Genomic DNA, 18243 nt, shown 5'->3' with positions numbered 1-18243 from the left:
GGTCCAGAATCTCTGCTGATTCCCTTGTTTCTAATGCATTTACTAATGTTCCACTATTCTTCCCCAGACCCTCAACAGATTACTCTTCCTCTTTCGTTCCACTCTGCTACACAGTGTGCAGCTCTGTATGACACATCCTGTTTTGATAGGTCTCAGTTTATATGCTTGATCCTCCAACTCTACATCAGATACTCTAAGGCAACAGGTAAGTCACTCCCAACCTATGGACTAAGATGCCTACACCTCTTCTTCCTTTTCCAATCTTCCCCAACCGATCCTCCTTTCCACTCAGAAGAAGGAACTTAAAAGTTTGCAAAGACAGGTTTAGTATCTTCTACTTCAAGCATTTCTTCTTCAATCCCATTAGAATTATTTTTGTTTGTAACACAACATACACTGAATTGCAAAAATAATGTTTTGTTGCACACAGAAAAACAAATGGACAAAAATTTTGTTGTAGGCATCACAAACTTACCTGCACACCAAGTTCTCTTGTTGGTACAAGAACAAGGACTCTGGTTACTGTGGTTGCTCCTAAAGGTCTGTAAAGCAACCTCTCCAGAGTTGGCAACATATATGCAGCAGTCTTCCCTGTTCCAGTTGCTGCACAACCACATATATCACGCCCCATTAGTGCAATAGGAATGGTTGCTGCCTGTATTGGTGTTGGGTGTACAAATTTCAGTGCTGCTACTGCCTGTAAGTACACATAAATTATATTCACTGCAAAGCTATTATATGTAATTAAGAGATCAATGTGGCACTATGCCACACATTTAGTATAACAGATGTACTTAAGGTGGTGTCCTCTACTATTTAATATCATTCATGCTTATGGAGGCATTCAGAGCTCTAAGTCAGATAGCAAACTGAACACTGTTGCAAACAACAAATGTGGTTGCCATTGGAGTGGGGTGCAACAGTATTTTATTGTTTTCATTCAGAACTTGCTTAAATGATAAGTTAAAAGATTATGATAAAAAACAAAAGATATGCAGTGCAGATTATAGGAATAATGCTTGAAACCTACAACAGAATTATGTAACAGCAGCAGTAAAAGGGGGAGAGGGATGAAAAGGAAGAGGAGGGGCAGAGGGATAACAAGAGATCATGGGGGAAGTGGGTTGAGAGGGAGTGATGGAGAAAGTGAGAAGAAGAAATGATGGGAGGGAAGACAAACGGCAGACAGGGGTGAAGGAGTGCAAAGGAGGGTGAGTGAGTGAGTGAGTGAATGAAGGAAGATAGGAAAATGAATGAGGGTTGGAGGTTGGGCGAGAGATGGATGGTGAATGAGCATGGGAGGGTGGATCATGATGGGAGTGTCACTCAAATGCACACTAGCCACTTGCAATATCCAAAGTTAAGGACAGGGAGTAATTACCATTTACAAGACCTAGTGTATGAAGGAAAGTAGGTGCCATTATGTAGATATGCAGAAGATAGGCAAGACAGAGTTTGCTGAAGCAGAGAATTTTGCGTAATATTCTTCTTCCCCCCAGACCCGAGCATCTGCCTGTTGCAATTTCCCCTGATGTTGACGAAAACTTGACAATGTTGGGCTCTATAATAGTGGCATCTGTTCTTCACACTACAGGGCAGCATATTTTGGAGAGTGTAACTGGCTGAGTGGGGATAGAGCCAATGATTAAGAGTTTTAGTAAGTAAAATAATTGGCAATGTATTTCAGTAGTGGAGCAGTCTTGGAAAGAGGCTCACTCTCATAATGTAAGGCCAGCATGCTTAATATTAGGACAAGCACACATGGAGTCTTACTCAGAGGAATGAGTACTTGACAAAATCAATCTCGTGGGACAACAGAGTTTAAATTTGGCATGCACTATGTAAAAAGTTAATCATATTTTGAGTCATGCAGTGGGAATGAGCTGCATGTATTAGTCAGTACTGAGAAGAGAATTTTAACCTTTGTTCATAAAGAAGGGTTGTTTATAACTGCAATTTGAAACTATTTGCTAAGACTTGAAGTGGACACACAGATTATTATTTTTAAGTCAAAAAATATTGGCAATAATTAACAGTTTTAATAAAGGGGCTACAGAAATACTAATTCTATGGTCTCAACCACCAGTCACATGTTTTTTGTGTTGTGGTGGATGCACATGTGTGTTGTTACAATGGGACTGGAGTGGGATACGTGTGAGGTTAGTAATATAAAGCAGGTGCAAGGAGACAGACGATCTTGAACACTGAAAATGCTCTGTTTTGAATACATAGCTTTCTCAGGATTAGGATAAGTACATTAAGCTCCAAGATTGATATTTCATTTCCCGATGTTACTAATGTGATTGTGAGATGTAGGGTATTCAGCATAAATGGAATATACCGATCAAGACTGCTGCTGCTGAATGCTGTCTTTCCTAAAGGAAAGGCTGTTTATAAGAGCCAAGGAGCAAAAGGGCTTTTGCTACTCACCTGACAGAGGCAGTGTTGAAACGGAGACAACCACATTTAAAAGAAGATTAAGCTACTGGACAACATTTTCATCAGATCTGGAAAACCACCCATACACTCACTCACAACCCCCCCCCCCCCCCCCCAACACACATATTTATACATTCATACAATGACATCTCTCACACATATGGCCACTGTCATATCGAGATGCTGAATCGGGCTCCACTGCCTGCAGACGACAGTGGTTTGTTTGTTCGTGTTTGTGATTTGTGTGTGTGTGTGTGTGTGTGTGTGTGTGTGTGTGTGTATTTTTCTAAATTTGATGAAAGAATCTTGAATCATGAAAGACATGGTTTAATAGCTTAGTCTACTTTTTAATATGCCTGTCTGCTGCTCAACACCTATTTATATTGTGAGAAACAAATCTGTCCTAATTCAAATTGTTGAAATCTATAAAATTTGCTATGAGAAGCAAATTTTTTGTGGTAGGATTAATATCAGAAGATTCCAATAATGCATTGTGAAGCACTTTTACTTGGATTCGCACTTGTTACATTAGCGAATAAATCTGAGCAATCTATGCAGTTGTCTACTGTTTAGCTTATCTAACATTGTTCTCGACTGATGAATACCAATTGGTTTTGATAAATGGATGGCAATTACAATTTGAAAATTGCCAGTGAAATATTTCACCAAATTCAAAAAATTATAAAAGGAATTACAAATATCTTATGATTGCAAAGACAACTTCGAAAAATAATTTATAAAAAATACAGAACGAAACATCACCATGACCTTGTTATGCAGCCAACTCCAAATTACAGCATATTTCCAAAAAGCAATAGTATTGTTCACAAGAACTATTAGTGCTGCATTGTGTACCAACACTTCCCATGGATAAGTAAAATGGCAACAATTGTCCTCATACTTATATTTATTTGTTTATTAATTTGCTGTCCCTATAACAATGAGGTATGGATTTCTTCCTCCCAAGAACTACTGGTCAGGCTGGCAACAAATTTTTGACATTATTTTCAATAGACTAATTTACAACTATCAACCACATTTCTTAAACCCAGAAAAAATTCTCAGAACATACACTTAACATCAATTACAACTAATTTTGCCTCCTTTATGACTCATTAATATCTGCACTTCCCACAATAGCCACTTTGATACTTAACATAAGAGCCCACTTAATGATTACTATTTTTGTCCCAACGTTTGCACCTCTCTTCATTCATATTATTTTGCATTTGAAGTCTGTAAATCTTGCAACTTATAACAACACTTTTTGTGGTGGTAAATGTCTCACAACCACGGCAATCCCGCCTATTTTATGGAGACTTGTTTTATTTGGAATTAAAGATTTTACTGTTACTTATTCTCAGCTTCAGTTAGATTTCAGTTCCAAGCACTATGTGGGCCCATGGTGTGAGAATTCTTGTCATTTACCCTGAGCACTTCCGGAGTTACCAATGGGATAAAAAGCTTTTGCAAACTGTTAATACATCTGATGTCATAACAGTTTATATCTAATACTGGGAAAGGTATGAAGTCTGCAAGTATTTCATATGGAACAAACCCAAATAAAAATTTAAATTCATAAACAAAAACAAACAGTAAAAACTTTACCTTTAAAAGTGGGCGTGAAAGGTTCATTTGGTAGAACGAAGCATTCTCTTCAAAGGGTGGGGCATCTTCAAAGAACTCTTTCTCTGCTTCCTCATCAACTTCAATATCTGGCTCCTGTTTCATCTTCTTCTTTCCTTTCAATTTCTTTTCTTTAACTTTTATGTCATCTGGTTAAAGAAAATGTTTCTTGTCAAATAGTAAATATAAAATAAATAATTTGGAGTAAAGATATCAACACACTGAATAGTAGAAATACTGTATCATTGAAAGGCACATAAACAAGACTGAAAACTTTGCTAGCTTTTGAACAAATCCTTTTTCAAGCTAGAGTATGAAATACACACACATGCACAGGGAGAAGGATAGCAGGTGCACGGGATAGGAACATGGCAGGGAGATGTAGCAGGTGCGCAGAATAAGAATGTGACAAGGGCACTGGCATCACCGAATCCTAGCTGTGTGCGATAAAAACAGCGTGGAGGAATGATCGCTGGCACGGGGAGACAAATAAGAGGAAGGGTGCACTGTGGGCGAGACATTGTGGGAGCTTAACAAGTGAAGTTAGGGTCCTGGGACAGAGAGGAGGCGGGCGTGCGGAAGGCAAATGTAGAAGTTTGATATGAAGACTCCACAAATGAAAACTTCACAATTTCACGGATTGAACTTCCAGAACCAAAACTGTTTTCCCTAAACACATTGCCTGAAATAAGTAAATAAATAAATATTTAAGCACCCAGAAGGGAAGAAGGAAACAAAATGAAACTTCATAGGTTGGGAGAGTATGTGATGTTATTGCAGTGGTGAAAATAGTGAGTCTAATTTGTAAAGAACTTGGCAATATTGTAAAGAACTTGGCAATATCGGACCTTGTCAGTATGACGTTGTACCCCCTCTGGCCTGGACCAATGCACTGATTCAATTGGCAAGGATGTCATAAAGCTACTGTATTATCTTCTGAGGCAGGTTGGCCCACAATTATTATTGTAATTCATCCTTGATATCCTGGATATTGACACTGCCACAGAGTTGACATCAGAGCTGGACCTATGCAAGTTCCATTGGGAACAGATATGGGGACCTTTTTGGCCATGGCAGAACCTCAGCATCACACCGACAGTTCATAGGTACACACAACACATATGGATGAGTACTGTCCAATTCAAAAATGGTACCACCATTTGCATTACGTTAAAGGCAGTCTAAACACGGGACACAGAATGTTACAGGAACTCTGTTACTTGTTCTTGGATGGCAGGTGCTCGGCTACCTCAGCTGTTAGTTATAGGTCATCTGCATATGACCATTAAAGTCTGTAATCTAACTGTTTGGAGCACAACATTGCATGGCAGTGAAGCATGGACTGTGGGAAAACCAGAACAGAAGAGAATTGAAGAATTTGAAATATGGTGCTATAGAAGAACGTTGAAAATTAGGTGGACTGACAAAGTACGGGAATGAGGAGGTTCTCCACAGAATCTGCAAGGAAAGGAGTATATGGACAATACTGACATGAAGAAGGGACAGGATGGTAGGATATTTGTTAAGAGATCAGGTGCTAGAGAGAGAGCTGTAGAGGGGGAAAAACTGTAGAGGACAACAGAGATTGGAATACATGCAGAAAATAATTGATGGCACATGTGAGGAGTTCGTGCCAGGCTGCATCAAACCAGTCAGAAGACTGATCACTCAAAAAAAAAAAAATCTAATTGTTGAGTTTTGTTATTGTCTACTTCATTTTTCTATGCAGTATGTCTCTTTCGAGGAAAGTTTGAAGATAACTGTGAAATTGCTTAGGAATGTGTACATTAACAGGGAAGTTATGAACATACTAATTACAGAACTGCACAGCTTATACTGACAGTACCAGTACACATTTTACATTCTGTTGCTGTCTGTGAGACTTCTTTCAGCTGAGATGAATTTTGTTATTCAAACACGCCCCCCCCCCCCACTTTTTTTTTTTTTTTTTGCAAACTGTATGTTGGTAAACTTATCACTTGAAAATGCCATACACATCAAAACTGCAACTGTGAGATAAATAAATCAAATGAGTTCCTTTACAGTGAAAATTGGTAACATAATATAGCATTGGTTTCCATCAGTGGCAGGCAATCATCATGTGCTAGCACACTGTAAATAATGCACTAAAATTATGCCATTCTGCTTTGAATGCGAGCTAGAAATTGCACTAAAATTATGTCATTTCTCTTCAAATATGAACTGGAAGTTGCATAAAATTATGCCTTCTCTCTTCGAATACACGATGGTATACAAATAAATTAGACAGAAAAATGTTTCGCAGCACTCTCTCCACAATAATTAGAAACCAGTGTCAAGTGCTGAAATTACAGTCAACCGTGCTACAATCAATGCAGAGAAGCGACACAGCTGTCTGTTCTTTTACTGTGCCTGTCATCCCTTCTGGCACTACAAGTGCTACATAGCTCACAGGACCAGGTGAATATATTACTTTGAAATTGCATGTAGCATATATGGTGCGAACCTGAGCATGGAGGACTTTCTAAAGAACCGTTGTCATGACAGCACTGTGGGCGAATGGTCTAAAGTGCAGACTTGTAATTTGCAGACTAGGGTTCGATTAATGATGATTCCAACATTTCTCTTTTTTGTCCCCCCCCCCCCCCCCCCTCCTTCCCCTCATAATCTACATCTACATCTGCACCTATACTCTGCAAACCACTGTTAGTTGCATGGCAGAGTGTATGTTCCACTGTACCACTATTAGGGTTTCATTAGGGTTTCTACCTGTTCAATTCACATATAGAGCACGATAAGAATGATAGTTTAAATGCCTCTGTACATGCAGTAATTATTCGGGTCTTATCCTCATGATCCCTAAGTGAGTGATATGTAGGCAGCTGCAGTATACCCCTAGAGTAATCATTTAAAGCACATTTTTGTCCAATGCAAGACAGATAGGTATGATCCACACTTAAGACATTAAACGAGTCATACCAGGACTATTTGCAGTCAGTCCATACATCACTGCCTAACAAAAGAAGAAAGTTTTGTAAGCAGATACTTGATACACTTGTAACACCAACGCCGTATCTCATTCCTTATTTTCTGCTGTGTACAAATGTTTTGCAGATGTTTTATGCATATTCTGTCATTATTTATGTTGAATTCAGTTTTTGTGCCAAATACGAACCATTTCCATACATTATACAGTCTCTGAAAATATTGTATGGGTCACTCTTTGGTCCACTTATAAGATCAATAGGACTGCAATGATAGGACAGGAGAAGCTGGAATAAATCCCTTAGTGTTAATGACACAAATGTGTGATAATGGAAGAGGTGGAAGATGCACAGAGAGTGTGACAACTGAGAACAAAGCACCAGTCAGTATTCTTTGAAAGAGTACATAGTGGCATATTCTTTCAAAAAATACTTTATCACTGTGGTTCAGCATAACTGAAAGTCAGTTGTCAGCCCTGATAGTGGACATTCAAGGTTAAAATCTATAAAACTCTATGAAAATATAGCCTAAGTTCATTTATGTTTACTTGGGTTTATGGGACGGTATGTAAAGTAGGGCTGCAGATTAATTTCCTTGGTTATTTCAGATGCAGCTTAGCTCAGAACCAAACAGAATATAATTGTAATCATTATTGTGAAATTTCAAACATTCGTGAGTGGCACGAGAAACTAGCACTATTATCATCGACTGTAGGCTTAAACTAAAGTGTGTCCTCCTAAAGTTTTTGAGAACAGTAGCCTATCCTCATTCAAAACAACTGTTCTCTAATTTCATTGTACAATTACATTAGAAATATGTTAGTTTGAGAATTTCTGGGCACTTACAAAACTGTGCACAGTTTAGCCAAAGAATATATCATTCCTAATATTTATTGTGTATCAACACAAATAAATGCCCATTCTTGAGAATTTTTGTAAGCTACCACTGTTCTCTGCATTATCTATGAGCAATTTATAGCAAAGAAGTGTTTGTGATTTAGTTACTGTAGCATACTGCACCAACCAAAATGCAGCCCTACTGTGAATGCTGTTCTGAAACATAGGATGAGTTGGTTGACATTTGTAAGCAGCTGGAAATCACCCTAAATACTGTTAAATGATTAGCAGCTGCTGTGAACCGGTGTGTTGGGAGAGCTCCTGTGAGTTGTGTACTCGCAATACCTACCAGAGGTGCCTCAGGTACTATCCTCTCCTGTTGATCTTGTCCCCTCTGCAGAAAGTACAGGATCTGTCAATACTAGTCCTCTTGACTGTGAGTGGCATGTGAGTGGTAGATCTAGGCATACTGTACAGGGTGGGCAGGGACCATGGAGGATTAAGGGTGTTGTAGAGATTCCCCTAACCAACAAGTCTGAAGTTCTGTCTTTCATTGAAACTGAGTCAGTGCGACTCTCATCACCTATTTTGTCTGGTGTCAGGAGGAGGCAAATGCAAAAGGGTAGAGGTCTATTAATTGTTGGCAGTTCAAACACACAGCGTATGCCGGAAAAGACACCAGGTGCACTTAGTCTGTATGCTTGCGGGGCCTCATTCAATGTCAAAGAGGCTATTTCGGCAGCCACTGACGGAACAGGGTAAAACCAACTGCAGCTGGTGTACATGTTGGAACAAATGATGCCTGTTGTCTTGGCTCTGAGGTCAATCTTGCTTTTTCTTTGTTTTGTTTTAGGGTGCAAAAACAACTTGGGTAATACGCGTCCATATCAAAACTGTACAACACAAAGACGAAGAGAGGAGTTAAAAATGACTACACGTAAATCCCAATTGATGGATGAGAACACAGCTAAAAATAGCGACGTGGAGAAAGGTATGTAAAATACGTCATAGAGAACAGAGGTCCTGAACTAAAAATTGTATGGCCTTTGCCATATTGCTCTGACAGATAAAAAGTAAAATGCGGTCAACAGCCTGTGCTTCGTTCACTGAAAAGTCCGATAACTCAGACAGCACACACACACACACACGGGAATGTACGCGGTTAAAAACATGACACTCTATCATGAAATAGCAGACAGTCAAACGTTGAGCGCAGTGTGCACAAAGTGGAGGAGCAACACTTAACAAATGGCAATGGCTAAAGAGACAGTGCCCAATAAGCATCCTAGTTAAAACAATCTCCTCACGGCGAGAGGGTCGAGAAGTGGTCATACAAGCCGCTGGGGAAGGCTTAATAACCCTCCATTGGAAGAGAGTGGAGGAGGCTCAGACGATATCCTCCTCTTCTCCAAATCATGAGTGCTACAATACCGCCTTTAGTATGAAGGAGCTAGATCATGCCCTCTCACTTTATCCCAGTCCTCCACCCCAGTGCCTGATGCTGTTCACATTTAGATGTTACAGCACCTTTCCCTTGCAGGCAAGCACTTTCCGCTTAATACATACAACCGCATTTGAGCAGAGGGCACATTTCCCAGATACCAGCGTAAAGCCACTGTCATAGCTACACCTAAACCCAGTAAGAACAAACACTTTCCTTCTAGCTACCACCCCATTTCTCTCACCAGCTGTGTTTGCAAGGTGATGGAACATATGTTTCATGCCCGGCTGGTATAATCGCTCGAGTCTCGCAATTTACTAACCACTGCATTTCACAACCAAGGTACTGAATTTTAGGATGCATGTCTATGTGGCCATGTCCTTCCTGGGGCAAGATGTAACAAGAACAGCACTGTAGGTGCCAGATGGTAGAACGCAGGGTTTCCGACTAGCCAACTTCCGAGCGATCTTCTGGATGGTTCGCTCTCGAGATACATGGGACAATTGCAGGAGGCGGTGGGATTGACGCCATTGCAGTTGATGCAGTGGGAAGAAGGAGGTGGACAATCGCCCTCCTGAGTATCCCTACCACAGGTTACACATGTGGCTGGGTGACAACAGGACTCTCGGGTGTGGTTGAAATGATGACATTGGTTGCAGCACATCGGGTTCAGAATATACGATCGGACTTTGATAACATCAGAACCTGCTTTGACCTTTGACGGAAGAACCATTCTATCAAAAGTGAGCAAGAGAGTGCGCATGGGCACTAAGGAGGCACCTACTTTATTTATCACCTGATCGACGACAATAACATCCTGATCTGAGAGGTACATTTGGATTTCTGCCTTCATGAGACCATCGAGCAGTCTAGTGTAAATAACACCACAGGAAGAATTCAGCATTCAATGGGCATTGAGATGAACAGGATAGCCATGGAGGAGTGAACTCTAAGCAGTTATTATGCTTGAGAATCAGTAACAATCTCCAAAAGCAAAGTCCCATTCCGTAAATTAGAGGAGGATTTCACAGGGATATCAATTGCATCAACACCTTTCTGAATAATAAACGGATTTACCGGAGCGAAGGACTGACCATCTCCAGTATGTGTAACCAGGAGGAACCTCGGTGCAGGCTGAGAGGGTCTTTGAATCGTTAGCCTCATTCTGTTTACGTTTCATAGCTGTTGACTGTGAAGATGATTGGCTCATTGCAAGAAAATCCCCTCTGATTGCCAGCACATCCGATGGCGTCATCCTTCCAGTTGTGGGCCCCCTTCAGAATTGGATGCGCCCACTTCAGATGATAGTTCACACCACAGGTTACACCTCCAGGACACCAGACAGAGGGACCAATCGACAATCACCCCTCCCATGAACCTGGTCTGTACCAGGGGATACTTGTGAACCCTACCTGTTGACTCAGGGCTGGGAATTAAGTGTTATCTAGTCACCTGTTATGCGCCAGATGTGTGGACCAGCCTTCAGGAGTGCACAGGGAAGAAGAAAAGGATGATCCTCAATCACTGAAGTGTTGGAAGGATTGGAGAAGGCGAATGAAGAAAGAAAAAAGGAACATTGGAGAGCATTCTGATACTGACTACCAAAAATGCATAATACATTTCCAGAAATAGCCCAGAAATGTTCCGCAAGTTGGGGAAATAGGACAGCAAGAGGATAGAGATGCAGCACGGAAGGGAAAGGATGCTGCAAATGCTGAGGCCCTGTGGCAGCCAAGCACGAACCCATCAAAGAACAGTGAGGCACTTGGGGGGTCATTTTGGCATCATTTCAGCGACTGACAGAGAAGGCTGACAATACCAATCTTGTGCACAGAGTTTCAACGAATCTCATAATTTGCAGTATTGTCCCCATAAATGACCATGGCCCTTTGTTTCTGAGTTGGGTGGAAGGACTGATCCAGTGACTTCAAAGGTTCTGTGACACACTAAGCTATGACTTCCTAGATTTGCGCCATAGGGTTGAGAACACGTGTGCACTACACGTTAGAGGCTGCTACTCAGGCAGATGACTGTGTGTGGGGTGCACACAAGAGTTTTTTTTAGATTAGGCAACTCTCCATCAAACCCAAATAAGGACAGCTGTAGGAAACATAGAAGTATCAGTATAAGATTGAAAGAAATGCCACACCTGGTGAGAGTATTAAAATCCTAATGGTTAACTGCCAGAGCATTCACAACAGAGTACCAGAGTTTGAAGTGCTCTTGAAAAGCAGTGAAGCTCACATGATACTAGATACAGAAATCTGGTTGAATTGATAGCAGTTAGATTTTTGGGGAAAATTTAAGTGTGTATCAAAAGCATAGGCAAATGGGAAATGGAGTTGGTGTATTTGTTGCAAGAGACAAGAAACTCACATCCACTGAGATAGAAATTGAAGCTGCATATGAGACTGTTTGGGCAAGACTCGGTATCAGGGGTGGGCATAAAATGATAATTGGATCCTCCTATCACCCAAAAGACTCATCTCCTGATGTAACAAAAAACTTTACAGAAAACCTCAGTTCACTTGTACGCAAGTTCCCCGATCATACTGTAATCACTGGAGGAGACTTAATTCATTCCACAACCTGTAGAACTTCACTAAACGCCTTCTCTAGAAACTACCTAGAACAGATTGTTAGTAACCCCACTCATGATGGAAATGTATTGGATCTAATGGCAAAAAACAGACATGACCTCATTGAGGATGTCCACATAAAAACTGGTATCAGTGACCATGAAGCAGTTGCAACAATGATTACCAAAGTACAAAGGATAACTACAACAAGTAGAAAGATACATATGTTCAGAAATCTAGATTAAAAAAAAAAGCAACAGTAGTGTCCATCTCATTGAGGAACTTGAAACTTACAGCACACGTCAGGAGCACATAGAGGAACTCTGGTTCAAGTTTAAAAGACTAGCTGACCATGCACAGGATAGACATGTACCCAGTAGGGCAGTTCATAATGGGAGGGAACCTCCATCATATACAGTCACTGTAAAGGAACATCTAAAGAAACAGAGATTACTGCATAATAGGTGCCAAACAAAGTGTAGGGCTAAAGATAAAGAGATACTGAATGAAATGCATCTGGCTGTCAAGAGAGCAATGCGTGATGCCTTCAGTGACTACTGTAGCAGAATAGTGCCAAATGATCTTTCACAGAACTGAAAGAAATTCTGGTCATACGTAAAGGCGGTTAGTGGCACCAAAAATAGTGTCCAGTCCCTAGCGAATGAGACAGGAACTGAAACTGAGGGTGGCAAAGCAAGAAATGAAATGATTGATTCTGTTTTAAAATGCTCCTTTCCAATGGAAAACACAAGAGAACTGCCCCAATTTAAACCTCATACTACTTAAAAGATGAATGAATAAGTATTAGTGTCAGTGGTGTAGAGAAGCAGCTGAAACCGTTAAAACTGAATAAAGCTCCAGGCCCCAATCGAATCCCTGTCAGACTCCATACTGAATTTTCAGTTGAGTTAGCCCCTCTTCTGTCATAGATCCCTTGAACAAAAACCGCGCGTAGTTCTTGGAAAAAGGCACAGAGCACACCCTTCTACACTCCTGGAAATTGAAATAAGAACACCGTGAATTCATTGTCCCAGGAAGGGGAAACTTTATTGACACATTCCTGGGGTCAGATACATCACATGATCACACTGACAGAACCACAGGCACATAGACACAGGCAACAGAGCATGCACAATGTCGGCACTAGTACAGTGTATATCCACCTTTCGCAGCAATGCAGGCTGCTATTCTCCCATGGAGACGATCGTAGAGATGCTGGATGTAGTCCTGTGGAACGGTTTGCCATGCCATTTCCACCTGGCGCCTCAGTTGGACCAGCGTTTGTGCTGGACGTGCAGACCGCGTGAGACGACGCTTCATCCAATCCCAAACATGCTCAATGGGGGACAGATCCGGAGATCTTGCTGGCCAGGGTAGTTGACTTACACCTTCTAGAGCACGTTGGGTGGCACGGGATACATGCGGACGTGCATTGTCCTGTTGGAACAGCAAGTTCCCTTGCCTGTCTAGGAATGGTTGAACGATGGGTTCGATGACGGTTTGGATGTACCGTGCACTATTCAGTGTCCCCTCGACGATCACCAGTGGTGTACGGCCAGTGTAGGAGATCGCTCCCCACACCATGATGCCGGGTGTTGGCCCTGTGTGCCTCGGTCGTATGCAGTCCTGATTGTGGTGCTCACCTGCACGGCGCCAAACACGCATACGACCATCATTGGCACCAAGGCAGAAGCGACTATCATCGCTGAAGACGACACGTCTCCATTTGTCCCTCCATTCACGCCTGTCGCGACACCACTGGAGGCGGGCTGCACGATGTTGGGGCGTGAGCGGAAGACGGCCTAACGGTGTGCGGGACCGTAGCCCAGCTTCATGGAGACAGTTGCGAATGGTCCTCGCCGATACCCCAGGAGCAACAGTGTCCCTAATTTGCTGGGAAGTGGCGGTGCGGTCCCCTACGGCACTGCGTAGGATCCTACGGTCTTGGCGTGCATCCGTGCGTCGCTGCGGTCCGGTCCCAGGTCGACGGGCACGTGCACCTTCCGCCGACCACTGGCAACAACATCGATGTACTGTGGAGACCTCACACCCCACGTGTTGAGCAATTCGGCGGTACGTCCACCCGGCCTCCTGCATGCCCACTATACGCCCTCGCTCAAAGTCCGTCAACTGCACATACGGTTCACGTCCACGCCGTCGCGGCATGCTACCAGTGTTAAAGACTGCGATGGAGCTCCGTATGTCACGGCAAACTGGCTGACACTGATGGCGGCGGTGCAGAAATGCTGCGCAGCTAGCGCCATTCGACGGCCAACACCGCGGTTCCTGGTGTGTCCGCTGTGCCGTGCATGTGATCATTGCTTGTACAGCCCTCTCGCAGTGTCCGGAGCAAGTATGGTGGGTCTGACACACCGGTGTCAATGTGTTCTTTTTTCCATTTCCAGGAGTGTAGAAGAAGGGTGGTAGAAGTGATCCACAAAACTACTTTCTAATAATACTTGACATCAATTTGTTGTAGAATATTAGAATATATGAGCTCAAATATAATCAGGTATGTTGAACAGAATGACCTCCTCAATGCCAACCAGCATGGCTTTCAAAAACAACGATCATGTGAAACCCAACTCGCACTTATATGAAGTCTTCATGGGTTGTCAGCCAAGTCAGGCAAAGATGATGGAGACGCATTCCATCGAAACGTTGCTATGAGACGACGACGCTACTTGGCTCACAACCTGTGAAGTCTTCATATATGACATTCGCCGAGAAAGCCTACACTCACCAACTCGCACTTTTCTCACATGACCTACTGAAAGCTTTGGATCAAGGCAGTCAGGTAGATGCATTATTTCTTGATTTCTGAAAAGCATTTGATTCAGTACCGCACCTAAGCTTATTGTCAAAAGTATGATCATATGGAGTATCAATTGAAATTTGTAATTATATTAAGGACTTCTTGGAAGGGAGGACACAGCATATTATCTTGGATGTGGAGAGTCACTGTCTGATATAGAAGTAACTTTGGATGAGCCCCAGGCAAGTGTGTTGGGACTCTTGATGTTCATGTTTTATATTAATGACTTTACAGACAATATTAATAGTAAAATCAGCATTCTGCAGATGAGGCAATTATCTACAATGAAGTACTATCTGAAAGAAACTGCATAAATATTCAGTCAGTTCTTGACAAGACTACAATGAGGTGCAGAGATTAGCAACTTGCTCTAAATGTTCAGAAGTGTAAAATTGTGCACTTCACCTCACAAAACAAAAAAATGTTAGGATCCTATGACTGTAATATGAATGAGTCACTGTAGAAATCAGCCAACTCATACAAATATCTGGGTGTAACCTTTGTAGGGATATGAAACGAAATAATCACATAGGTTCCGTCGGTTCTTGTTATAACAACATTATAATAAACGAAAAGTGCTGGTTTAAAATGATTGATTTTCATTTAATCTATTAACAAAGTTTCAAGAACTGACTTTAATAATAATTACTCTAGAATATACGACAACCCATATGTATCATTCACATAGGGATCGTGAGGATAAGATCAGAATAATTACTATATGCACAGAGACATTCAAACAATCATTCTCCCTGCACTCCATATATGAATGGAACAGAAAGAAACCCAGATGACTGGTACAATGGGACATACCCTCTGCCATGCACCTCACAGTGGTTCACAGAGTATAGATGTAAATGTAGATGAAATGTGTGTGATCTGAGGTTAGTGTCTCGTAGTAAAGTATGTGACATGTAAACGTTGATTCAATAGCTTTCTCATTCAACAGTTCATGTTGTTGTTGTTGTCTTCAGTCCTGAGACTGGTTTGATGCAACTCTCCATGTTACTCTATCCTGTGCAAGCTCCTTCATCTCCCAGTACTTACTGTAACTGACATCCTTCTGAATCTGCTTAGTTTATTCATCTCTTGGTCTCCCTCTACGATTTTTACCCTCCACGCTGCCCTCCAATGCTAAATTTATGATCCCCTGATGCCTCACAACATGTCCTACCAACCGATTCCTTCTTCTGGTCAAGTTGTGCCACAAGCTCCTCTTCTCCCCAATTCTATTCAATACCTCCTCATCAGTTATGTGATCTACCCATCTAATCTTCAGCATTCTTCTGTAGCACCAAATTTCGAAAGCATCTATTCTCTTCTTGTATAAACTATTTACTGTCCATGTTTCACTTCCATACATGGCTACACTCCATACAAATACTTTCAAAAACGACTTCCCCACACTTAAATCTATACTCGATGTTAACAAATTTCTCTTCTTCAGAAACGCTTTCCTTGCCATTGCCAGTCTACATTTTATATCCTCTCTACTTCGACCATCATCAGTTATTTTGCTCCCCAAATAGCAAAACTCCTTTACTACTTTAAGTGTCTCATTTCCTAGTGTAATTTCCTTAGCATCACCCGACTTAATTCGATTACATTCCATTATCCTCGTTTTGCTTTTGTTGATGTTCATCTTCTATCCTCCTTTCAAGACACTGTCCATTCTGTTCAACTGCTCTTCCAAGTTCTTTGCTGCCTCTGACAGAATTACAATGTCATCGGCGAACCTCAAAGTTTTTATTTCTTCTCCATGGATTTTAATACCTACTCTGAATTTTTCTTTTGTTTCCTTCACTGCCTGCTCAATATACAGATTGAATAACACTGGGGAGAGGCTACAACCCTGTCTCACTCCCTTCCCAACCACTGCTTCCCTTTCGTGCCCCTCGACTCTTATAATTGCCATCTGATTTCTGTACAAATTGTAAATAGCCTTTTGCTCCCTGTATTTTACCCCTGCCAGCTTTTAGGTTTGCCTTTCCTTAATATTTCTTCTAAGATAAGTCATAAGGTTAGTATTGCCTCACGTGTTCCAACATTTCTATGGACTCCAAATTGATCTTCCCCGAAGTCGGCTTCTACCAGTTTTTCCATTCGTCTGTAAAGAATTCACGTTAGTATTTTGCAGAATTCACGTTAGTATTTTGCAGCTGTGACTTATTAAACTGATAGTTCGGTAATTTTCACATCTGTCTACACCTTGTAACAACGACAATGCTGTACTATTGTACATATAAGTAATTTTCTTTCCGTCCGATTTTTCGTTAAACTTGTGTAATTGATGTTCTGATTTCATTTCTTTTTTGTTTCATGCCATTGTGTTAAGAAAACTGTAAACAAGTTTCAATGTGAAGCTTAATGTTTATGTGAAATGTCAAGTAATATTGTGATAGAATTAAAATGTAAAAAATTTTGGAACTGTTGTAAGATGTTTAAAATTGTAACTGTGCGTCTGGTCCATACGTAGGCAATGTGTTAGGATATGTAGAGTGCAAAACCTTGGGTGAATACCTTGTCTGTAAGGGAGTGGTAAAAGGTGGATGGCAGGCGAGTGCGGGAAAATGTGCATGAGCACTGCACGGCGCAACGGGCTCAGCAGCCGTAGTAGTTGGAGTTTGGCATTGGTCAGAGTAACACCTTCTGGGGCGAGGAGGCTCTCCTGGAAGACGTAGTTTCACTGAGCCTCGGGTATGCCGTTCCAACGTCCACACAGCATGGCAAAATTCCATAGGCACTAAATGGAAAAGTATTGCGACGCTAAGAAGAATTAAAGTGCCGATACGTCAAGAGCCATAGCTGTTGTTGTATGTGTGCTCTGTGCCTCGCCATCTCGCCGCCCGCCAACCGCCGCATCGATACAAGCAGGTTGAAACTTTTAGCACTGTATTGGTATGGACCATAGAGTGAACTGTTCAATAATAACCTAAATTTTACCAGAACTTTCCCATCATTTAATTATCCTCACAACTAACCTAGACAGGGTCCTTTCCAAATGTTGTGCAATCCGAGTGTCCCGAAATGAAAAATTAAATTTTGTGTCAATAATAATTACTTGGAGACCTAGCTATGTTAGAATGGTGTTTAAAGAACTGTTTTGTTAATGAACCAGTAAATGAATAACGAAGGTCTAACGAAGTTGAAAGATAACTTTAATACTGATATAGTAATGAAGTTTAATTATTTCGAGACAGATATAAAGGTATTTAAATGAGCAGTAAATAAGATGAAAAGAGTAGTAACTTATATATTGGAAATCTTGAACGCATAATAAATTCAGTAATCAATTTTTTTAATTCAGTGATCGTAACAGTTTCAGGAAACCGCCACCCCCCCCCCCCCCTTTTTATTCATTTGAATTCTGAAGTGTTCTAAATTGGTTTGACCAGCAAAAGTTAAAGTCAATATAAAAGTCAAAATTTATCAGTATTTTATCTTTATCAAAATTGACATTTTGTGTGTGTCACGAAAGTGCTATTGCTAGGGTAACCTATGCCGAATTTTAATCAGATTAATAGACAGTATAAAGTTTTGTAG

At 41.3% G+C, this 18243-nt stretch overlaps 1 protein-coding gene across 1 annotated transcript in view; it reads right to left on the bottom strand.

The window, feature by feature from the left end:
• Nucleotides 1-18243, bottom strand: part of LOC126092246 (probable ATP-dependent RNA helicase DDX27) — a 94997-nt gene that overhangs the window by 55201 nt on the left and 21553 nt on the right. The window contains exons 4-5 of the mRNA XM_049907755.1: nt 4048-4214; nt 476-697 (exon numbers count right to left, since the gene is read on the bottom strand). Of these exons, the coding sequence (XP_049763712.1) occupies nt 476-697; nt 4048-4214 (389 nt within the window). The remainder of the gene's footprint in view (nt 1-475; nt 698-4047; nt 4215-18243) is intronic.

Source organism: Schistocerca cancellata, chromosome 7 (assembly GCF_023864275.1).
Source record: "Schistocerca cancellata isolate TAMUIC-IGC-003103 chromosome 7, iqSchCanc2.1, whole genome shotgun sequence".
Lineage (NCBI taxonomy): Eukaryota > Metazoa > Arthropoda > Insecta > Orthoptera > Acrididae > Schistocerca > Schistocerca cancellata.
Note: the sequence above shows the minus strand (reverse complement) of the source record. Positions and strands in the feature narration are given on the sequence as shown.